This window comes from Schistosoma haematobium, chromosome 3, assembly GCF_000699445.3.
Source record: "Schistosoma haematobium chromosome 3, whole genome shotgun sequence".
NCBI classification, from domain to species: domain Eukaryota; kingdom Metazoa; phylum Platyhelminthes; class Trematoda; order Strigeidida; family Schistosomatidae; genus Schistosoma; species Schistosoma haematobium.
In genome coordinates, this window is record NC_067198.1 from 726,525 (window position 1) to 751,748 (window position 25,224).

Genomic DNA, 25,224 nt, shown 5'->3' on the forward strand with positions numbered 1-25,224 from the left:
GGAATCTGGTTTGTTGTTGTTGCTTTCGTAGTTCTCTAAGTTTTCGCCCCATACGGTAGAAATGTCTTGACTTTGCATTGAAAATTCTGACTCGTGTTGGTTGACAGTTGTTTTAACTTCCAGATTTTCTTCAGTTGTAGTTATGCTTTGCCGATCCCCAATTTCACATCTGTACGATATCAACCATGTTCATTAATGATGCTGCCCAAATGCGTAAAAGGTTTTATATCTTACAAAGCTTCTCCGTCAAGTATGGTTTGATTGATGCATGTTGTGTTGTGTCGGAGAATCTTGCTTTTCCTTTTGTATGGGTTGAGACCTACTGCTGCTGTTGCACTGAACATCTTCCCCTGCATTTGTTTTTGCGTATGTGATAGAAGAGCCAGATCATCTGAGAAGTCTAGATCGTCCAGCTGAATACTAGCTGTCTATTATATCCCATGCTTCCCATCAGATGTTGACGTCTTCATAATCCAGTCGATCACCAGGAGAAACAGGAAGGATGAGCTTAAGCAACCTTGCCCGACACGGATCTTTACCTCGAACGAGCTTGTGAGCTTTCCCTCATGCATTATTTTGCAGTTTATTCCATCATAGGAATTCTGTATGATGTTGACTACCTTCTCAGACACGCCGTAGTGTCGAGGAAGCCTCTATAGTGTTGTCCTCTCCACGCTATTAAATGCTTTCTCGCAGTGAAGGAAGTTGATGTAGAGTGATGAATTCCATCCAACCAACTGCTTCACAATGATCTTTAGTGTTGCGATTTGGTCGGTACATGATCGATCTTAACGGAATCTAGCCTGTTGGTTTCGAAAATGGGTGTCAGTGTGGCTGTTAGATTCAGTGTCAGTAATTGTATATATAAATAATTCTTTCGCCGGGTTTTTTTCTTTAATTTGCTGCGTGCTCCGTAGAAAAACTGTGATACTTTTGCGTATCCTTGAGGACTTAAATATGTAAAAATCTAAGCGCCAAATCAATCGTGGTGCTACTAGCATTAGTAACCGTAAGCTGGTTCGGTCCTTCCTTTTGGTTGAATTCCCTCTTTAATTTTCTAATATAAGACTTTACAAAGCCCCTAAAAGTGCACTATGAAAAATTTTTAGAGTTAAATACTTTGCCATACCATATAAAATGTGAAGGTAGAAGTAAAATATTTATTCGAATTTTAGTGGACTATTTGGCGTAAATTAGTAGAAAAATTATATTGTTTGATGCCCATTAGGGGAGAAGATAAATTGTTTTGTACTAGTCTAGGCCAAGGCATTAGTTTTGAAATATTTCTAAATTGTAAAATTCAGGAGGAAATTCTCGATGTTTAAACTTTGCACTTCAAAGGTGCAAAGCACATACCGTACCTACGGAAATTCATTGCCAACTGATTATGTGCGGATTGCAAGTCTGAAGTGTTTTGTGATCACGTGACTTCCAGGTCTGTACGCCGTTTACAGTTCTTCGCATAACAGAATTCAGCTACATTACGATGACGTTTCCTAACCCACTGTGATTATCGAAAATTGGTACTAGGCTATGTAGATTTTTAGGCCACAAAACCACAAAAGACTGTTTCCATTACTGCGGTTGTGATCAAGTTCTTGATAGTTACTCAAACAAACTCCACTTAAGTTGATTTTGTCGGATTGGTATACTCGTAAGTGATGGAAAACTATACCTGAAGATCACTAGATATGTTGACGAAGTATTCGTAGACAAACTATTATTCCTTTATTATTGTCAAGGTCAAGTCTAAACCACTTACTAACGTCTAATTTGGGAGAATTAAGTGAAACAGAAGAATAAATATTGTCAGTTTACCGAGTTGATGGTTGGACGTAGAAACTAATGATTGTTTCATTAAATACTTAACAACTGACTAATTTCACTTTACTAGTAATTTTATGCATACTATATCAATCTACTTTTGGTTTGCTAGGAGTTAGCTGTTATTACAGAGCAAGTGAATAAACGTTCTAATTAATTTGTTTGTTGTAGTGTCAATGATGGAAGTCATCATTTTTCAACTCTGTAGGGGTTCATGTACTCGGCTTAGTGTTGCACAAGTATGAACCAAAGCAAATTACACGTGTATTTAATAGGAGTGTCGTGGTTAAGAAAGAACACTTCAAAACGCGTTTTAATCCCAATTCAGCTAACCCCACTTATTTTCTTACTTTTAATTTTAGTAATAATTTAACAAAAAAACCGGGTTTTTACAGGAAGTTAAATTTTGTCCAGTCACAGATGTCAGGAAACACATCAGATTCATCGTTTGTAAGTTTTATTTGTCAACCTTTGATTTCAAGTTAACTTTTAAGGATGCTCAAATTCCGACATTTTCGTCGTTTATTGTTGAAAATCGGTCTACTAAGATTGTTCGAAAGCACTTAGTGTGTAATAATCATACTATGGTTTGATGTTTAGTGCCCCTCCGAATGCCCTGATACGGTCGAGGTTGGGAAGAGTCAGCTCTCCCTCTCGAAGTGCTCTTACATGACCACGCATATATAGTCACTGTTAGGGAAGTCCTACTGCCTCCTCGCGGTGAGGTTGTTGTTCACGAAATTGAGAGTAGGAAAAGCGAATATCCGACGCATATGTATTTGCTGCTTGATTGTACCAATGTTTATATATTGGATTAAATAAGTAGTACGTTACCACAATGTATCTCTTTTTAGTTGTAAATCTCATCAGATAGACTTATGCAATTTCTAGAATAGGCTGTGTTAAACCTTCATATTTGTGAGAAGAGCCCTGAAACCGTTAAATAATGAAGATCCACTCACTTAATCGAATACCCGCTAACTTAATCCCTAGCACTATTGGAGTTATCGTGCCTATTTTAATTACATTAGAAAAAATAAACAAATACAATGATTGAATCCACCAGTCAAAGGGTGGGTTTATAGAATGAGGAGAGAGTTCATATTTTAGGCATCCTGACTAGCTTTAAACTATAAACTAACAGAGGTTTACTGTGGTTGATTTTATTTATGTTATCAAATACGATTTTATGATTTTGAGGATCCTGTATCCTCAAATACAACGTACAAGAAAGAAAATCAATCTTAATTTAGAACAACATATATGAGCGGAAAATATTGTTTTAAATCAGATCATCATCGGGCTTCACTCTAATAATGATATTTATATGCGTATATGAAATTATCAAACTAATCAAGACAATTCAGGTCAGTGATAACAACAAAATAGATTGAATAACTGAATATAACAAGTAAAATCTACAAATTGGGTGTAATGACGGATGTACTAGTTGTGATAAGAATGATAAAGGCTTGAATCAATGTTTTACGACAGGAAGTAGATTAAAGACTTGGAAAAATAGACACTAAAATAACACTCATTAAAAATTCTCAAAGTTACATGATCATTAGACACTGAGTCAGCTACAACGTAGGACCAGGCACATATATGCATCGATCCAAGTTGCCATGCCTCATTAGCACAGCAAAATGAACACCAGATTCATAGAAGCGTTTAATTCAATGGTGGTAGTATATAAGAGAAAAGGATATAGCACAAAAAGAGAGAATTAGTTCGTAGACAGAAATATACAAAGCATATATTTGTTAAGGTAAAACGACAGAAAAAAAGAGGATTGAGAAAAATAGTAGGTAAAATCATTAGCTGAGTCTTGTCCAGCTAGGGAAGAGAAAAGAGAGTTACTAATTTATTATGAATACAAATACGAGTTGTTAGCTGGAATCCCTATAGCTACTGCTATATGTAAGAGACGAGGTCAAACTCCATAAGAAAAAGTAGTAGGTATACTATAAATTACTCTAAATTGTTTTTTTCTGTTTACTACACAGGTGCTATCAACCAAGTGTGATAGAACATTTGTGTATTATTTTAGATATACCTTTTCCGAACCACCACAGGGTGTTCACTAACTCGTTAGTTCTGTTTGGTTTTATGCTCAATCTTACTTTCGCATTATCGATTTAAAGTGATTTTCTCTCAGTCTATTTAAACACATCTTTGTATTTCCTATTCGTTAACCGTCAGTGTAAGTCAGTTGACTTTACTTAATTCTCAGTGCATTTTCCCTGTTATAATTATTTCATTGATTTTGTACTCAGTAACAATCAGTCAGTTAATAAAAGCCAATAATGAATTGTCACGGAATTAATATATAAGTGAATCAGCTTGAATGTAAAATCGATCTTCTTTGGTCTTATCTAACCAATCTTCTTAACAAGATCTTTTTATGGTTGCCTGGGGTGTGTGTGCTAGAAGCAATTAGACCTGTTATGTATCGTATTACAGTTGTGATTAAAGTTGTCGCTACATATTCTGTATCTGTAATATTTGACGAACAAATTTTCGGTTGTTAAAAGGAGGGAAAACTGATCGATAGATGGAATGCATTAATGTAATGTGGCTGTGTGTTAGTCGTTCCCAAGACTCAACTATTGACGTAAGCCCTCGAATAGTTTAAGATCAAGGACGAGATCATTAGCCAAAAAATAGAGTTCATTTCTAAGAAAATTACACGCTTATATTCAAAATATTAACAAAAATATAACATGATTAGATGTCATAAACAATTGGAAGAAATCAATTTTGTAAGTAAATCGCTCTCCAATCAGTTAAGACCTTTTCCATCATATCACATTCTATCTCATCATCACAAATTCCTACAGTTTTAAACGAGATCCTAATCATTGGTTGATAGTTTCACTTAGTGGTTCTGTATCCTTTTCTAACCGCGAGAATTTGTCTTGGTTATTCCCCCAGTCATCATTCCTTAATAAAAGAAAACTTTTGTTTTGTACGTTCGTGTAACATATTCTTCAGTCAACTCAACAGAATGAGACAGCAATTTTTCAGGGTGTCGTAACTTTTAACCGTCAGTGTTTAATTGGTCATTGTGCTAATTACTACATTTATTTATTTATTTTTTTAAACATAAATAATGGTACAAACAGGCACCAAATAAATATGCGCCACATAAATCATTCGATTTGTGTGACGGATAGGATACTGCCCGGGTGTCCAAACCGAAGCAGCTGGTTTTCTTTGGGGGCCACATTCGGAGCCTTTGACCTAAAGGTCTGGTCCACAAGGCAATGGAGCAATGTAAGGAGATGCAGTCACAATGATTGGTTCATGCGCCATTTGTTCCTTCAGGATACTGGAGCTCATGTGCACCATTGATTTGGAATCAGGGTTTTCCAACTCACCTAGGTGGACTCTCCGAATCCACCAACCCGGTTAAAGGGTCGGGCATTCGCTTTTCGTTCTCTCAATTTCGTAAACAACAGTAATGCAACGAGAAGGCAATGAGTAGGACTTCCCTGTCAGAGGCTATATACGCGTGGCCATGTGAGAGCATTTGGAGAGGGAGAGCGGACTCTCCCCACACTCGGCCGTACCAGGTCATATGGGGGCCACAATCAACAATCAAGGTGATAAGGCAATAACAACAGTCTGTCACAAATCGGTCAAACGTAGAAAAATGACAGGTTCAAAATGGTAGTCGAAGCAAAATGCGTTCCAACCAATAAGAAAATGACCGGTTCATCGATAGTTAGTTTAACCAGTTAGGTACAAAAAAGGGATGGACATTGATGACTAGTGAGTAATATAGCCACAGAAAGAAATGACAGTCGACAACTGAGAATGCAACTTGAGTTTTCACATGTGGTTGAATGTGTCACCGTGGACATTTGATCAATTCTCTGTTTTTCAGTCAATTCTGAATAAACTCTTTCTATAAATAAAACAGTTTTAGGTCTGAATTTGGTTTCCATCATTGACTGGTATCATTTTTGAGTATTACCGCGGATCAGATAATATCAGTAAGTTGTTTCTTCCCAATATAAGACTCTTCAGTAGTAGTGTGCACTATGTCACGATGTGTTCTCGGTGTCAGATATTGAGTGTCAATTCAATGGTTTAGAGGTTAAGTATTTTTCGAGAGATCTTAAGGTTATGGGCTTAATATCTTTCGTGTGTGTGTATGTGTGCACTTCTAAGTGATCCTATTACCAAAACACGAAAGTTGTCTATTGTTTTCAAACGTTCATCAATACTTCTCATTTGATGTCAATCCTTGAAAAAAAATCTATTTATAAATAGAATTTCTTTATTAGCTGATGTTACGTAATGGATTCTAACGTCTCCTTCTGCATTAATTTTCACTAATCAAGTTTATTTTCTTTCTTTATCATTTTTAGCCTGGTAGTGCACGACGTAAAAATCGTAATCCACTTAGTGATAAAGATATACCATTTATATTTACTGCATCTGACAATAGTAGACATGATGTAAGCCAAAAATACACATTTAAAAAAAATACTAACCTGTCAATTTCCTTCTTTTAACCAAAAATAGTATTTTGACAAACATGATAAAGGGTAAGTTGTGTATAATTGTCTTCAATCGGTTTATTATATACTTTTTATTTGTAGAACTGCTTTTATATACGATGAACGTATGTTATTGCATAAGAATATATGGTTTCCGAATTTTGTGGAATGTCCTGAACGTTTTTCTGCAACGATAGATAAATGTATAACTTATGGATTATTATCACGTTGTTTAATAATAAATGTAAGTGTTTTATCCATTACTTCATTTGATAATTCTTTACATTTCATTGCTATTCATGTTAGGTACAACCTGCATCGTCTGTAGTGTAGACGAGATGTTTGTCTACCAATTAATCGAGAAGTACGCTACTCGACAGTTAGATCTGTATTACCCGATGGCTGTGAAACGTAGCCCATAAAAGTAGAAGATATGCATTAAATACAGAAATTGTTACAAATAGAAAAAAAGTGTTCGTTGAACACAAAAGAAATGGAGATAAACTGTTAAGGATTTTTCAAAAAAAGTACAAGTATGATAGTACTTGGAACAAACATATGCCATTTGGTTAAATTCATGAGTCGATCTAAGCTAGACCACCATTGAAAAGCTGGAATCGCTGGACAGCCGTTTCGTCTTAGTATGTGACTCCTCAGCAGTGTTCATCCACGATACCACTTAACCTGTAGACCACTGAGCCCGGCACCTAACGGTGTTGATGTCTAGATTTAATTGATCCATGTCTAGGACGAAACGACTGTCCAGTGATTCCAGGTTTTCAATAACGGCCTAGCTTAGATTGACTAATGAATTCAACTCTTAAAATTACTACAGTCTCTACAAACCCTCGTTCTGACAATAAGCCATATCAGTCAGTCAGCTAAAACATAGGACCATGCACATATATGCATAGGTTCAAGTTGCCCTACCTCATTAGCACAACAAGATGAACAGCAAATTCATAGAAGTGGTTACTTCGACTCCATTGTGATCGATTCTGAACCATGTCACCCAGCGTCTCCAACCATTGGTTACGATAGTCACGCGGACCCCCAACCAAGCAGTTATATGCTCTAAAGTGATTTAAAATGAAATAAGTTACTGAATATTAGTAAGTAACATGATATAATACACATGACACTGAATAGGGAGGAAACGAGGGATAAAATGGTTCAAGTAGAATAAACATTACTTTCCCAAATATTTGACATATTTTACACATTGCTTTCTATCTTTTTACAATTTCCTATTAGCCTGAACCAGCAACTGATGATTTGCTCACACTTTATCACCAAACTGACTATGTTGAACAAATTAATCAAACAACAACAATGGCAGATGATGAATTAAAACAATTAAGTGCTACATTAGATTCTGTTTATTTCAATAAGGTAAATATGATTGTATTTTCATTACTATGTGTACGCATATGTCTGAAAAAATGAATAACTCTTACTGTTATTGACGCTAACTTCATTATTGAGATCATGAATTGACGTAAAAACTGGAATGCTGTTCTCTCCTGGTTTGGGACTTCTCAGAAGTGTTCATTCACGACCTCACCACTAGATGCTGGGTCAGTTGTTTAAAGGTTGAGCTCTTGCTACGATATCAAAAGGTCCTAAGTTCGATTGCCGGTGGGGTTGTGAGCACTACTAAGGAGTCCTATTTATTTATTTATTTATCTAAACACGTAATCATTGGTACAAAGGGCCACCAAAATATTTATGCGCTAAGCAAAGTAGTCATCACTGATTTCGTATGTGGTCTGGGATACTGTTCAGTTGCCTAAACCGAAGAAAGTGGTTTCCTTAGGGATCCACTCCTCAAGCTTTTGATATAGAGATCCAATCCACCCGGTAGTGAAGCAATGTTGGGGAGATGTGGTTCCATGGTAGTCGTTGACTAAGAATAAGTTCATACACAACTGGTCCCCTCAGGATACTGGGCTTCATTTACAACATTGGTTTTGAATCAGAATTTTCCCACTCTCCTTGTTAGGTTCTCCGTATCTACCAACTCGATTTAAGTAACAGACATGTGCTTTTGGTGCTCTGAATTTCGTAAACAACACTCGTGCTATGAGAAGGCAGTTGGTAAGACTTCCCTTTCAGTGGAGATTTTCACGTGGTCATATGAGGACATTTCGGGAGGGAGAGTGAAATCTCCCCACCCTCCGCCGTATCGGGATATTTGGACGCTAGGAGTTCCATATTAGAACGAAACAGGATTGGTTCTTCATTTTGGCACTATCTTCAGAAACTCTTACACTAATGACTCTCCGTAAGCTGAAGGAGAATTATTGTGGTGAGTCCTCATCGACTGAGATGTTTGAGGCATTTATTGTGTATCCCCCACTACCACCTACTCCGATGGCTGGAGTAGAAGTTAGTTCGTAAGAAACTAAGGAAACTTAAACCAAGACATGGGATCAGTGTTTAGAGTTATTGAATGTTGGACATGTTGTCAGATAGAGACTGTTTGGTTGAGGTCCGTATGCCTATCGTAGCCAGTGATTGGGATCGTTGGGTGACATAGTTCAGAATCCTTTACAACAGTGCAGATACATTTGGTCTTTGTTTTCCTGTAGATTTTACGTTCTGAATCTATCATATAATTTTTATGCTACATATTCATTCCTCTCGAATCATATTCTGTATATCTAATCTTTTGTACTACCACTGATGATAACTACTACTTCTGCTGTGGTATCTCACCGTGCTTACGTTTTGTGGCAACTTGAATCGATGTCGCAAGATACTCAATATCCAATGGCCGGATACCATCAGCAACAGCCTTTTGTGGGAGAGAACAAACCAACTTCCAGCTGAAGAGGAAATTAGGAAAAGACGATGGGAATGGATAGAACATACATTACGCAAATCATCAAACCGCATCACGAGGAAAGCCCTAACTTGGAATCCTGAAGGGAACCGGAAAAGAGGATGGCCAAAAAACACATTACGTCGGGAAATAGAAGTAGATATGAAAAGGATGAATAACAACTGGAAGGAGCTGGAAAGGATTGCCCAGGACAGGATTGGATGGAGAATGCTGGTGAGCGGTCTATGCTGCTTCACGAGGAGTAACACGCGTAAGTAAGTAAAGCAATGTAGACAATAATACCATTGGATGCGGCCTATGCTCCTTCACGAGGAGTAACAGGCGTAAGTAAGTTGAATCGATGTACATATATACTAGGTTGTATATTGTGTATGACTGAACAGAGATTGATCAATCTGGTCTAAAATATCAACAATACGAAAAAGATAGCATCTCTTATTGGTGTAAAATTCACAATATGAAGTATTTAACTTTCTTCTGTCTTCATATAAAGCATACTGACCTCTCTGCAAGATTATCTGTTGGATCATGGATACAGGCTATTGATTTAATACATCGGGGAGATGTGAGAAATGCTTTCTGTTTAGTCAGGTATGTGACTGATTAATTTAGTAGGTTTATTTTTTGTAAATAAGTTAACTGGATTTAATTTAGTTAATTGATTCTTTGGAATAAAAAAAGGGAAAGTGGTGCCCTTGAGGTGTAAAATGGCAGTTAGAAAGGTGAATCATAGGTGGCATCCACCAAGTAATCCTTTTTTTACTATCACCACGTTCATGATTCGAGTTTTTTTGGACTAATTTACCTGGTACAGTTATCTGTATGTGGCTTTGAGTCACGTTCTATGCGTGGCACCTAGTGATACTATTCAGTTTCTCAAACTGATGTAGACAGCAGGGTTCGAGCCTGGTACTTCGTAGTGTCTGGGAGTCGAATGCTTCAGTCACTAAGCAACTTCTCGTAGTTGTCCAAGTAGCCAATTATTAACGTAAGATATAGCTCAAATTTAGACATTATGAATCGCTCCAAGAAGTGAAAAAATCAACAAGATATCTTAGAAATGAGTGGAAGTAGTTAAATGATAATTGAAAGTGAAGATGAGATATTGAAAAAGTTTCTTGAAAAGGTGAGATATATAAATTGTGAAAAAATCTATGTATCCTGAGTATCGTCCGCTTCAAACGCCATCGCGTTTCCCACTTAGCTGCTGAGTCCTGATAGCCACCTGCTTGTGCAATGGGGTGAAGTTTAAATCCACTTGGTGTTGTTTACTTGTATCGGGACTCAGTAGCTAAGTGGATAACGCGATGGCGTTTGGAGAGGAGGGTACTGGGTTCGAGTCCCAGAGTGGACATAAACTCATGCAGGCACATCCAGATGACGAGTCCCAAACAAGACGAAACACGCGTCCTGGATTCCACCGCTAGCCACTATCCATCTTTGCCCATAAAGCTTGTAACTTCAGGCAGTATTGAGGCAGTCCACACAGGATGCACATATGCCAACAAGAGACTGATCAATTGCAGTCCTAAATAACAATGGGAAGATACAAGTAAACATCACCAAGTTTAAACAAATATGTCTTTTTCTCTGCTACCGATCTCGATTCACGTCATTTTCAACTGTCAACCATAGATTATCATTATCTCGCTAACTTCACACATGAGGGGCTCACACCACACTTGATATGAATCAGCTTAATAAGTTTGTCAATTGATTTTCTCTCAGTGTTTTAGCTTCATCATTCAAGAATTATTTGCTTTTGATGTATAGTCAGTTTTTATTTATTTACTCTCAATCTTTGAATATTTTACTGTCCTTTTTCTAAAATGAATATTTTTCACCTTCTCCTTCCATTCACCATAAACACCTATCAGACCTCCAGGTCACCATGCACTGACGAATGAAGCTTGTGGATTTTGTATATACAATAATGTAGCGATCGCAGCGAATTATGCGATTGAACAATTAAATTTCAATCGGTTAGTGAATTATCCATGTTATTTTTATTCTTATGTTTCTAATTTGACTGAGCTGTTAATCGGTATGTTAGTAACACTTAATTTACAATGCCAAAATGCTTTGGGAATAAATGAATTTCGCTCAGGAGTTTAATGATCGCTATCTTAAATCTGATTGGTTTGCCCATAAATTATAGTCCAACGGACAAAACTTATGACATAATTCACCATAAATGAGATTGAAGCGTATTGACGTATTGAAAATGTAGTAATCGTCTAAACTAGAGGAATGGAGATCTCTCATAGTGTAATGAACGAGAATACAGGTGGGGACAACCAGTTGTATTTAAATGCAAAAGTATAATATGTTTTGGTAAAATATGAGAACCATACACTGAATACTTCACTTGCGAATTTGTATCATTTGTCCTTCATATTCTGTATGATTCTTGCAGTCAACAATTCCTTCCTATTTTCGCTTCTAATCTCTTCAACTCGATGTTAACCTTCTGCTACCAGGTTCTCCACTTCCGGTTGGTGTTGCATACTACTTATATCTGTCGACATAAGTAGTATACCCTACAATAGTAAACATCAGCGGTTCCGTAATCAGTGATTAAAAGTCAGTGTATTGATTAAAAAAATAGGTATATATAGTAGGTGAAACTATTTCGTGACATCTATTTTCCCCAAATGCCCTGGTACGGCCGAGTGTGGGGAGAGTCCGCTCTCCCTCTCCAAATGCTCTCACATGGCCACGCGTATATAGCCTCTGACAGGGAAGTCCTACTCATTGCCTTCTCGTTGCATTACTGTTGTTTACGAAATTGAGAGAACGAAAAGCGAATGCCCGACCCTTTAACCGGGTTGGTGGATTCGGAGAGTCCACCTAGGTGAGTTGGAAAACCCTGATTCCAAATCAATGGTGCACATGAGCTCCAGTATCCTGAAGGAACAAATGGCGCATGAACCAATCATTGTGACTGCATCTCCTTACATTGCTCCATTGCCTTGTGGACCAGACCTTTAGGTCAAAGGCTCCGAATGTGGCCCCCAAAGAAAACCAGCTGCTTCGGTTTGGACACCCGGGCAGTATCCTATCCGTCACACAAATCGAATGATTTATGTGGCGCATATTTATTTGGTGCCTGCTTGTTCCATTTTTTATTTGTTAAAATAAATAAATAATAAATAAGGATAAGAATGTGTTATTACGCTTTTATTCTGTATACACTAACCAGTTCAGTAGTACTTGATGACAGTGACCTCATCTCAAGCCAAGTCAATTTACTACATGTCTACTAAGTGATTTGACAAGCGTACTTGGTGAAGACATTTCTTTCTCTCAGAAATATGTTTTTTCTTACTGAAATGGCATGTTGCTAGTTTTATTCAAAGGTATACTAATGCGTAAATTTTCCTTGCTGAATAGCTGAATTCTTCCAATTAAATTTGCTGCATGTTAAACATATGAAACTATATCTAGTTTCTAAAGAGATTCGAACTCCGTTTCACGTATTTCATTTTAAGCAGCTGGATAATGTTTTTGATGCCATTACACAAAATGTTTGACTCATAGTTGACTACACTCAATTGCACTTGGTCCCTTAAGTAGTTACATTTTGTTAGATATATTGTTAGATTCTTTCCTACTTCTCCTCAAAGTTAAACGTTGTTCATTTCGTGTTTATGTGTGAAAAAAAGACAATTAGATTGGGCTTTTACAAAGATCATTATCGAATGGTATTCGTTAATGCATCGGTCAGTCAGTCACAAAGTAGGACCAGGCACATACATGCATCGGTCTAAGTTGCCATACTTCATTAACACAGCGGTGGTAATATATAAAAGGTAGATTGTATATAATGATATAGCACAGGAAGCAATTTGAATCTCACGGTTTAAGGGAAGATAGAGAGTGTATACACGTACGCCTTTGTGATCAATTCTGAGCCATATCACCGAGAGTCTTCAACCATTGGTTACGATAGTCACGCGGACCCCAACCAAGTAGTATGCATCTACCAACATGGCTCAGACTAGAAGTTAATGACTTCAATGACTGATGCCACGTTTTTAGTTTGACCGCCCCTAACTTTCATCGAACCGCCTCCAACGCTAGTCAGAAATGCACGTCGTGGTAATCGGTGTTCAGGCTATACAACACATGGCCTAACCATCTCAGTGGATGAAAATTCACAACTTCATCAACTGATTTACCATCATTCCCTAATACCCTGCGTCTAACCTCACTATAGCCCCCAAATGCCCTGGTACTGCCGAGAGTGGGGAGAGTCCGCTCTCCCTCTCGAAATGCTCTCACACGGCCACGCGTATACAGCCTCTTCCAGGGAAGTACTACTCACTGCCTTCTCGTGGCGGGGTTGTTGTTTACGAAAATGAGAGGACGAAAAGCGAATGTCCGGCGCTTTAACCGGATTCCAAACCAATGGTGCACATGGGCTCCAGTATCCTACGGGAAAAAATGGCGTACGAGCCAGTTGTTGGTCACCGGCTTCCATGGGACTGCATCTCCTTACGATGCTCCACTGCCTTGTGGATCAAACCTTCAGGTCGAAGGCTCGGGGAGTGGTCCTCTAAGAAAACCACCTGGTTCGGTTCGGGCACCCGGGCAGTATTACAGCCCTCACACATATCGAATGAGATTTGTGTGGCGCATATGTATTTGTTGCCTCCTTGTACCAATATCTATGTGTTGAAATAAATAAATAAATAATAAACCTCACTATTACTTACCCGGTGATCCCAGCAGATGTGAGCAATATTTCTAAGGTATCTGTGATCAATTACTAGTAGCTTACGAATATCTTCAACTCTTATTGGCCATTGTTTTATTTTTCCTTAAATAATTTTTCTGTATTTTCAGACAAATATCTGTTTTGTAACTCTGAAATGTATTTTACATATAGTAAACTAATCATTAACATGGAATCCTTTAGTACTGATCTAGTGTTTACTTGGTGAGACTATAATTTATGAATGATTTTTGAGTGACGCTGAAGTAATTTCGAAAGTGTCCAAATGACCAAATGAAATTTATGAAACTTTGTGAGGGATTCGAATTATGCTTTTCAGTTTATTTTCAGAGTTAGGAATTAGATTTATGGTTTTAATCATGAACTGTTATCAGCTATAATGTCAAAAAACTCAATCTATTCAAATGGATGAGTGAATTTTGCGCCTAAATCCGAGACCTGTTATCTTATACCTGATTGGTTCGGCCATAAATTATTGTCTCATCGCTTCCTTTTCTTCTTCATGTATTCTCTTAATTATCTAATTTGACAATACTTTGATTTTTATCTCTTTATTTATTGTAAAGTATTTTGTTACTTCTTGGATAGTATACTTATAGTTGACTGGGATGTACATCATGGAAACACTACACAATATGCGTTCTACGATAATCCAAAGTAAGTGTATGTTTTTTTTGTTTTTACCGATTGTATACGATCTTATACCATTATATATACTTGTAGAAATAACACTTCTTTCGTCCGACTTTCAAAGGATTGACCTCTTGCTAGTATATTTACTTGTCGATATGGAGTACTCAGATTATATGTTTCTGTTTGGTGGAAATCTTAACACAATGTGTAGTCCTGAGTTACAACACAGTCAGTCAGTCAGTCAGTCAGTCAGTCAGTCAGTATCAACTTAGGACTTCGTACGTACGTACAACAGTTCGAGTTGCCACACCACCTTAGCACAGAGATGCATTGGTCGATTCAAATCCCGTAGTGGTAGAGATAGTAAAACTATAAGCAGTAGTCGGAAACATTAGGGTTTGAACCTGTTATTTAAGGAGTATAATCCAGCGAAATAAATTTGAAAAGAGAAAAGAATAAAGGAACACGGAGAACTCAGAAGACTAGAATTTCGGAGAACACAAAGAGTGGATGCACCTGCGCCATTGCAAACGATTTTGAGCCATGTCATTCAGGGTCTCTAACCATCGGTTGCTATCATCTCGTGGTCGCAACCAGGTAGTCTACACCTACTAACATGACTCAGTCCACTTGTCAGTAACTTCATGGACTTGTACCATGTTTTGGTTTGGCCGCCTCTAGCTTTCTCCCAACCTACATGCACACCAGAAAACATTGCACGTCGAGGCAGTCGGTGGTTGGGCATACGTAACACACGTCCCAGACATCGCAGCCTATGTAGTCTCACTACTACATCAATTGATTTGCCATCCTTTCCTAGTACCCGTTTCCTAACAACTGTATTACTTATTCGGTGGTCTCAGGATATACGAGCAATGTTTCGAAGACACCTGTGATCGAAAACTAGTAACCTACGAATATCCTCTACTCTTACCGGCCATGTTTCACTGCCATAAATTAGGACGGAGCGAACTGTTGCGCAGTAAACACGTCCTTCAGTTGATAGACGGATATCTCGCCTACGCCATAAATGACGCAAGTTGGTAAAAGCTAGTCGAGCCTTCTGTATCCGTTCTGAGATTTCGTCACACACCAGACCACAAGGGCTGATGAGACTTACAAGATAAGTGAAGCGGTCGACACACTCAACTACTTCACTCCCTATCACTAGTTCGGGTGTCGATGTAACCCAATCCTGAAGCAACATTTTGTATTTCGAGGGAAGAATCGCATGCCGAACATGCTTGCATTGCTGCTTAGAGTGGTCAGAAGACTCTGCATTTTGTCAGCGTCTTCACCAAATAGAACTGTGTCATCGGCATATTCCAATCAACAAGTGAATCTCCTGGTAGAAGTTCAACTACTGGAAATTTAAATGAGGAAAGTGTTATCTCTAAAAGTACGTCAATGACAAAGCTAAACAAGAATGGAAAGAGTGGGTAGCCCTGACGAACACCACTTGAGGTAATCAATTCTGATGACAGTTCGCTCACTCTACAAGTTGTGTTCGAGTAGAGATCCTTTATAAGGTTAATGTACTTCTTTGGTACTCCTTTCAGTGACAAACACTGCCATAGAACTTCACGATCAACAGAGTCGAATGCTGCCTTAAGGTCGAGAAATACTACCATTGTGGGGCGTCTGAACGAGTGTCTGTGTTCTAGAACCTGACGTAGTGTGAATATCTGATCTATACAACCACGTCCAGGTCGAAAACCGGCCTGGCTTTCTCTAATCTGCTCTTCACGAGCTTTGATTAGGCGTCGAAGTATTATTGGAGCTAATATTTTAGACACTATATTAGTCAAACTGATTCCTCTGTGATTGTCACAAGAGGACTTTTGTCCTTTCTTATAGACTGGCACAATCAGTGATTGAGACCAGTCAGATGGGATTACGTCCAGTTCCCAAATTCTACCTAAGACCTCGGTTAATCTCATTGCTAATACTGGACCACCATCCTTAAAAATATCAGGAGTAAACCTGTCAGGGCCTGCTGCTCTCCCTCGTTTCAGATTTCCTGTGGCTTTTTCAACTTCGTAAAGGGACGGAGGACCTACATTAACTTGCCATTCAGGTTGACTAGAGATCGTGGGAAACCGAAGTGTGGCTGAAGGCCAGTTGAACTGATGCCTAAAGTGTTCTGCCCATCGATTCAATCTCCTGGATTGAGAATGAATAATATGTTCATCTTTCTCTGAGATTGTTTCGTTAACGGTCGGGTTCCTAATTCCGGTATCCTTAACGAGTCTGAACAATTGTCTGCTATTACCTATTGCCGCTGCCTTTTCCATCTCTCTTGCTTTCTCTACCCACCACTGTTCGCGATCATTGCGTAGGCTTCTTGTCAGCGTGCGCTTAAGCTGACTCTGCTTTTCATTATGTTCAGAGCCAGGTGGAATGAGTTTCCGAGCATCTATCAGTGAGATAGATGCTGTTGAGATCCAGTGTTGCTCCCTAACCTTCTGGTTTATCTTACTAGCAGATATCACTACTGTTTCCACAGCTTTTCGGATATCATTCCATGCTGCCTCAGGGTGGGCATCACATACATGGCTGCGTAACTGTTTTCCTAGTTGTTCCTGAAATATAATCTTAGCTTGACTATCATTAAGTAGGGCCCTAAGAGGTTTCCTTGAAGCGTTTTTCCTACGTCCAGTAAGACGCAGACAGATACGCGCTCGTACTAGAGCATGATCTGAATCTAGGCATGTGCTCCAGAATGAGCGACAGTCTTCTATCGAGCCCCTCCATCGGTGGCTGATAGCGATGTGATCTATTTGGGTCCAACGTTGGGACGAATTAGGGGGTCTCCATGGTAAAAGATGTTTTTCCTTATGCTTAAAGTTAGTATTTGCAAGAAAGAGGCGGTTATCTGAGCATAGCTGCAACAGACGGTCGCGATTATCTGTTCTTTGAGCCACGACACTATAAGATCCACCTAGGTGTCTTTCCCCATCGCTTAGTTTACCTACTTGAGCATTAAAGTCACCGGCCATTATTACTACATCCGAACGCCTAGCTTTTCGGAGAAGGTCGGAGAGCTTTCTGTAAAACTCATCTTTTACATCATCTGCGCTGCAGTCAGTGGGAGAATAGGCAGAGACGACGAAGAGGCAACGACGAGTGTCCCTCTCTTTTCGGATCCTTACTGTTCCGTTCAGTCGGACAGCGCACAAACGACTGTCTACTGGGATCCAATCTAAGAGAGCTAGTTCTGCCCTAGGACTCAATGCTATGCCTACACCGGCGAGGCCATGGGAAGCAGGATCAGGGCTTCCAGATACACGAAGTGTAAATCGAGTCGGTTCTTTCTTTTGGCATGATGAGGTCAAATGAATGACGTTACTCGGATCCTGTATGCGCGTTTCGGAGACGCAGCACACATCGATGGCGCGAGATTCTAAAGTCCTAGCTAAGGAAGCCTGCTGTTCTATTTGGCAAAGTGTTCGTACGTTAAAAGCTCCTACGTGTAATTTAGAGCGTGGTTTCAGGAGACCAGGAATAGCGTTCCATGTACTCGAATCGTTTGCCCTAACGGTGCGAGGTGATAAAAGACGTGAGGAGGGTTAGTCATGGAGATAAGAGAGGTATTAGGAGGTGTAGGAAGGATTTGAATGTGACCAAATTGGTCTCGTGTGCTGTTACGGGTATGAGGGCTGGTGTCACTTCCTGGCTGCCCACACCGAGGAAGGGTATTTCTTGAGGAACCTGAAAAGGAAATTGGATTAGAGGCGGTCTCAGTGACCTGAGAGCGTGACCGCAGTGCCCAAGGGACAACTGCTTGAGGCCGGTCGCGCACGGCCTTTTCGTGAGAGGTTTGTGACGTGTTAGCTCCGTTCTTCAAAGGGCCTTACCGCCGGAGACGGAAATCCGTGAGGTAAGGTGAGGTGTGACATTTTTAGGGTCGAGCTTTTCTAACCCCACCCCTCCTTGTGGGAAGGCAATATCGCTGTCATGCTGGTTGTCCGAGGGAAACACCTTACTGCTGTCACACCCCTCTACAGTCAGCAGTACAACTTCGCCCTCAGACCTTGAGTTGCTGCTTTTAGTCTTACCGTTCTCCAATCGACCTGCCTGGCATGGTAGAACCTACAGGAACATATGTTCCAGCCAATATAGCTCGGTTGGGTCATCACGATAGGCAAGCCCGACCACCGCGTCAAGGTAGCAGCTTTGGTCGGATGAGTTTTTTCACCTTTAAATGTAAAATCCTTCTTCAGGATTGATTTGTATTGGTTCTTGGACTGTTGAACGAGTTACTCACTCCGCCTATCCCGAAAGCATCACCAGCTTTATTTAGTGTCTGAGGAATCCTTCCTTGGCTTTTGCTAGTTTGTGATGCCTGTGAAGCAGGTGAGACATACGTTTGCTTACCAAGAGTTATTACTATAGGCAGCTGTTCGCTAACTTTCAATTTATGGCTGTAAAAGTGGCCTTTCAAATTTGAGAACATATAGAGGTTATTAATGCCTGATTATAAGCATATTTGAAGCGTTACTCTCATATTGTGGGGCCATAGTGATTAGTATTAGATGTAGGATACTAGGTGAAAATAGGAATTCGGTCGTTAAGGCTTTAGATTTTTGTAGACTAATAATATATGTTACAGAGGCTCAACTAGTCTCTCTCGTTACATAATCTTGGTTGGCATAAAAGTTATTTGATGGAAATCCGGAAGCGACTAAACCAATAATTAATATCATTCTATCAAACCTTTAACTATAGGTCTGTTTCACGTTGATATATGTCGACCACCTAGTTGTAGCCCGTAAGATATCGATAACTACTGGTTGGAAATCTTAACTGACCTAACTCAAGATGAGGATGATGCCGATTCACTCATTCGTTTATATTCTAGATTTTGCGTTTCAATATTATTCCGTACTTTTATTTCGCATATTCATTCTTTCTTTTCAAATCACACTACTTATCTCTAGATTTTATACTCTCATAGGTAAAGGCGATCTCTTCAAATTTCTAGATCAACTGCTAGGTTTGTTCACGTTCTCTGTCCTTATTCTCTCCCTTTCAACTCTTTTGTTTATTGTTTCATACTACTTATTCATATTTAGTAAACAGTTATATTCCTATCAATGTCTATGCGTAAGTTATGGAGCCAATTTATTGTGTAATTTTCTAAAGTATTTACATGTACTTATAACATTTATTGCATTTATCCTTGTAGCAGTTATCCGCAGTATTTTTCATAAGCGTTTAATCTTTGTTTCAACGCAACGATTTCCATATTTAATAATTGAATTCATAAGTCAATTGAAGCTAGACCACCATAGAAAACCTGGAAGCATATTTGTTTGCTTTTGGTTATGTTTTTACTTGTTGATAAACTGTTATCAAGATTAGACATAGTGAGCTATCAGCTTTCATTTGCACTATCATATGTTACAAATATTCTGTTTGTTATTATTGCAGGAAGCCTTGTTCTTTTTTCTTTCGAACTTAAAGATTCGTTAAGCGTTACAAGATACCTTACAAGTTGAGGCTTGTAACTAATTAATTAAAGAACCTTTTTTTTTTAGAAAAATCTGTTTTGTGAATTTTGATCTCGTGTGTAACTCCTCAACTGTCCAATTAGACGTCTTAACAGATTCGGCATCAACTAGTTTTTGACTTTGTAAATATCCCATTCTATCCATTCTAACTGATTGATTATTTATGTTTACTGTTTTAATTCATTTAATCACTTGATAACATATAATGGGGATAATACTAAATTGAAATAGTAGTTGATGTACTTTATTCCTCATATACATCTTGAAGATAGGTGATATAGTTGTAATGGAATACATTCATACCTACCAACATGAATTGAATCAACAATTAATTAGTTCCTTATTTTTTAAAGATTTTAGTTTTTATTGTGCATATATCTTTTTCTTTTATTCCTTCATCGTCTATTGAAATCATGGATATATATCTATGTATATACACGCAGAGTTCTTTTCATATCAATTCATCGGTATGATAATGGTGAATTTTGGCCTAATCTACGTGAATCAAATTATGATTTCATTGGTACTGGTCGTGGTCGTGGTTTCAATGTGAATATACCATTAAATGATGTATGTTTTTCTTTTTGTATGTATGTGTATATATGTATTATGCTATCTGAAACTATTATCGAACTCACATGGATTATTCTAGATTCCTAACAGACCTCTTTATTCATTCTTTTCATGTCAGATTTTATAATGAAGCGCATGTGTACATTACTTACCCTATTCATCACATGTCTTCAGCTTATTCTTGTCTTGCTATAGATACTGAATCATGCTTAATCAAATCGACATAGGCTCATCTACCTTCTCTGCGTCGCTTCGTTTTTCATTACCCCAACGACATCCTCCGCTTTTCTCTCTCTTTCATTGAAGACATGTTCAGTAGTTCTCGATGTTTAGTTGTGCATATAATTCACTGTTGTTGTCTTTTAATAAAAATAATTTGAAGATATATTTACAAGTGAGAGGAACGGAAATAAATCAATTCGACTTCTTTCTCCTCGAAAAACACTAAACCTATTAGTTCTGTGATCGTAATGCAGATTGCTTGATTGCACATTGCGTTATTATTATTATTACTACTCCTACTTCTACTACCGATTATTATTATTATTATTATTATTATTATTATTATTATTATCATTAATTGTCTCAATTTGTACACTTTTAGAAAGATATTGGTGATTCCGATTACTTAACTATATTTCATCGGATTGTTCTTCCCTTGGCTTATGAGGTAAATATGGTATATCTTTTCCCCTTTATCATGGCCAATTAATGCAGTTTAACTAATAAACTGAAAGTAACACAAGATTTGTGTGTATGTTTACGGATATTTACTCGAAAGTACTCCTTTAATTTACACACTATATTGATATTAAGTTGTTCAATGGAATGTATATATTATCATCTTTTAAAATAGACAACTATTTCTTTCCAAGTTGGGAGATTTTTTTCAGCAGTTTGCATCACCGTGAAAAACAATACCTTTAGACTCTTCAATTTAATGGTTCCTATTTCTATCTTTAACCGACTTGCTATAGGTAGCGTGTCAGATTCACCACGATAGCACAACTGAGATCTGTTGAAGTCAAAAAAACTATTGGCTTCTCAGAATATATATGTAATAGTTATACATTAAATGATAATTAGCTTAAGTTGAACCCACATTCAAGTCTATAAATGCGGTCACTGTCTAGCATAAAAATGATCAGTTCAATATGGCTGAGCACATCAAAATGTATCAATCAATGAGAGAAAACTACATTTACAAATAAAGGGTGAAGAATCGTACGATTAAATTTAATTGTTCATAATTAATGTAATACACAAATCTCATATATTATGATCATCATCTATCGACATCAATGACAACTCTCTCACTCGTGACATAATTCAACTATATCAATTATATCACATATCTATTAGAACGTGGAAAATTCCATTTCACTCATGGAAATGCATGATTGTTTTTGTTGAAGTTAGGATTGATGGAGACTTCTCCTGTCTCACCTTTACTGAAACGGCTTCCAAAAAACACGACGAACTCTCCAGAAGCTCTTAAAGAACAGAAGAGTTTCCATCCAATCAGCCTTCTAGAAAATCAACATGGCATGTTATGATTGAGAAATTGTATATCTTTCCTACTTACGGATTAGCTGGATTATAATGATGTTATAGTCCATACTAAAAACTGTAACTACTTCTGTTTTGTACATTTTTGAGTCTTACCCATTGATCCCCTCTCCTGCTTCTTCCGTCGTTTGATCTGCGACTGTGGGGTTCTACGCGCCCGAGTGCCGATAGGACGTAAAAAATTTAATTCTCATGACTTTATATTATCTGGGACATCATTTCGAATATTAAAGAAGTAACTTGACGGCTATTTCGTCTTTGTATGAAAACTTTCAATAACACGTAGACATGACTTTCTACGAGATCATGCCCCAACTAACTTTGAGTGTAAGCAGAGTATAATAAGCCGCCCAATTTTCCTGCTTCGACACGAGGTGAGGTTTAGTCATAGATATACTAAAATCTAGTCATAGTTTTGTCATTCTTAGTTCTCCTCCAAACTGCTCCTTTACCAGCAAACGTCGCAGATTGCAGTATGAAATTGTTGGACACACTTAATACATATCCCAATTAATTCAGTCGAACAAGATTCACGATTCCATCTATTGATTTGTCATCTTTACCTCACTGTTGCTTACTTGTTAGTCCTAACATGCACGAGAAATATCTTGAAGGTATACATACCAAATGCTAATCACCCACGAACATCCTCTATCCCTAAAGACCACGTTCCTCAATCATAGAGTGGGACTGAACAAACTACGTGGTAGTGAACTCGTTCTTTGGTAGGCAAACGAACACTGAAAATAATGTTTGATATAATTCTTAGTAAGAAAGATGTTCCAAAAAGAAGAACTAATTTATTCAACTTAATCTCAAGAGGTGGCAAAAAGAAATATGATCTATGTGCAAAGTGTGTCATGTTAAATCGACAATCCTAAGTTTCAAATAACGTCAGTTATAGTACAATGAACGATCATTATATCCTACCAGTTTGCCAAGTAGCCATTGTAAAAAAACAACTTAAAAGGTTTCTATTTATCTTACACTTCTATCTAGATTACTTGTAGAGATTTCCCGTATCTAAAACAAGTGTATAAAGTAGGTCTAGTAAATATATTTTTAGTTGAAAGGGTTATGTAGAGATCAGTTTAATTTTTGTGTTGATCCTAGTTGCGGCTCTTCTGGAAACCAGGAAGCATTATACATCTGTTTCGTCCTCATATGGGACTTCTTACCAGCGCACACCGATGATTCCTGAAGAATACATCTTTGTTCCGTGACTTTCGGTTAGTCACCTGGTTTAACTCACGGCCACACCATCGTTTTCATCATTTTCTCTTGAAGTGCTTGTCTGATATTCATTGGTTGAAGGAAGTGTTTTAGATGTCCTGGATTCTATGGCTCGTGGTATTTGTCACCCATCAGAAACGGCGTATATACTATCTTCCTATAACTATCATCATACCATCACAATTTGAAAGTTTATCACTGAATTAGTCGGTCTCCATTGTCTCTAATCAATTAACATTATAAAGTACATTACTATATCCAGCTATTTGGGCTAGTATTCTTGTTCCAATCTAATTATTAATGGATTACGGTTATTTATTTAAAGACTAAGCAAACATAATATCGGCTACTATGCTAGTTTCGTTAACTAACAGTTTTCTGTCTATTGATTCTGTTTTCATTCTTTCTCAGTTTGATCCAGAATTAGTACTTGTTTCTGCTGGATATGATTGTTCATTTGGCTGCCCTGTGGTAAGTAAGCACTCCATTAACATATTAAGGACTTTTATTATTATTTTATGATAGTCCCTCTCTATGAAGTTAATAACTGGTTTACTCATACCCTCTTCATTCATAAACGGCGTGAGACATCTGACCTAAATATGACGAATTGACATATTACTACTATCGAGTCTTTTTGAGGATTCAAGTGATATACCAAGTTTCGAAATCGGTACATGCAATTTCTCATTTGACAACTGTAGTATTCATGAAAACAATTATTAATACAAGTCAGATATTCAGATGTTAAAAATACAACCTTAAAGATAGCAAATCATTCAAATAGTTAGTCACTAACTAAATTACAACAGATATTATGAATTAGAATACAGTACATATCTGTATTGACCAGTTTTTAGAAATTATCAACGGACACTAAACAGTATGCCTACAAAATCAATAAAGTATTATTGGCACATTACAATAGGTAAATGTAACATGTCACAAGTTCGTAAAATGCTTGGATATATAAGCTAAGTAAGTATATTGTTAGACACAAAAATAGGCAAACAAGAAAGAGACTGAAGAAAGGAGATTTGACGACTGTTGTTGTGACGAACAGTGTTCAAAATCTGATATTAATACACAGTGTACTAGCCCCCCCCCCTAACTGACTACTTGATTGAGAAAGTGTATTTGGCTACAGAATAAAATGCACAAATACTCATTCATATGTATACCACTCTAATTTTTAGGAAATTCGTCCATCTCTTAGCCAATGAAGTGCACTTGTCCTCTAGGTCACTTCTGATTGCCATCGATTAATCTTCTCATTAGGCTACTTCTGATTGTCTCTCCATATCACAACCACTTAGAATTTTTATGTTTCATTAGCGAATTTTAAAAAAATGAGTTCGCGCTTAATTTACTTCTCATCTTTGTATTACTTATTTGTTTATTTGAACATATAAATATTGGTACAACGAGGCACCAAATATATATGCCGCGAGAAGGCAGCGAGTAGGACTTCGCCGACAGTATCTGTATACTCGTGGTCATGTGAGAGCATTTGGAGAGGGAGAGCTGACTCTCTCCACCCTCCACCGTACCAGGTTATTTGGGGCTATATGTTGGTAATTTATGACTGATAGAGTTAGCTAACTTCAACTACTTCCTTCGTTCATGAAATTACATTGAAACTATGATTAGATGAATAGAAAACGACTCCGTAGTCAGAAATCTGGAAGAGAGAAAAAAAGAAACTATGAAATTTCGAGATGGTTTTCAATTACCTTTGTTTAATGTTTTGTAGGTTTTTCGACTTAGTTTTTTAAGTTTTCAGAC

The 25,224-nt window shown here is 37.7% G+C and overlaps 1 protein-coding gene across 1 annotated transcript in view; it reads left to right on the forward strand.

The window, feature by feature from the left end:
- Positions 1 to 977: 977 nt before the first annotated feature.
- Positions 978 to 25,224, forward strand: part of HDAC6_1 (Histone deacetylase 6) — a 198,782-nt gene continuing 174,535 nt past the window's right edge. Inside the window, exons 1-12 of the mRNA XM_051212727.1 lie at positions 978 to 1,009; positions 2,187 to 2,274; positions 6,204 to 6,293; positions 6,361 to 6,383; positions 6,438 to 6,579; positions 7,590 to 7,727; positions 9,674 to 9,771; positions 11,058 to 11,162; positions 14,507 to 14,575; positions 20,508 to 20,634; positions 21,242 to 21,307; positions 23,851 to 23,910. Of these exons, the coding sequence (XP_051068625.1) occupies positions 2,245 to 2,274; positions 6,204 to 6,293; positions 6,361 to 6,383; positions 6,438 to 6,579; positions 7,590 to 7,727; positions 9,674 to 9,771; positions 11,058 to 11,162; positions 14,507 to 14,575; positions 20,508 to 20,634; positions 21,242 to 21,307; positions 23,851 to 23,910 (948 nt within the window). The 5' untranslated portion in view covers positions 978 to 1,009; positions 2,187 to 2,244. The remainder of the gene's footprint in view (positions 1,010 to 2,186; positions 2,275 to 6,203; positions 6,294 to 6,360; positions 6,384 to 6,437; positions 6,580 to 7,589; positions 7,728 to 9,673; positions 9,772 to 11,057; positions 11,163 to 14,506; positions 14,576 to 20,507; positions 20,635 to 21,241; positions 21,308 to 23,850; positions 23,911 to 25,224) is intronic.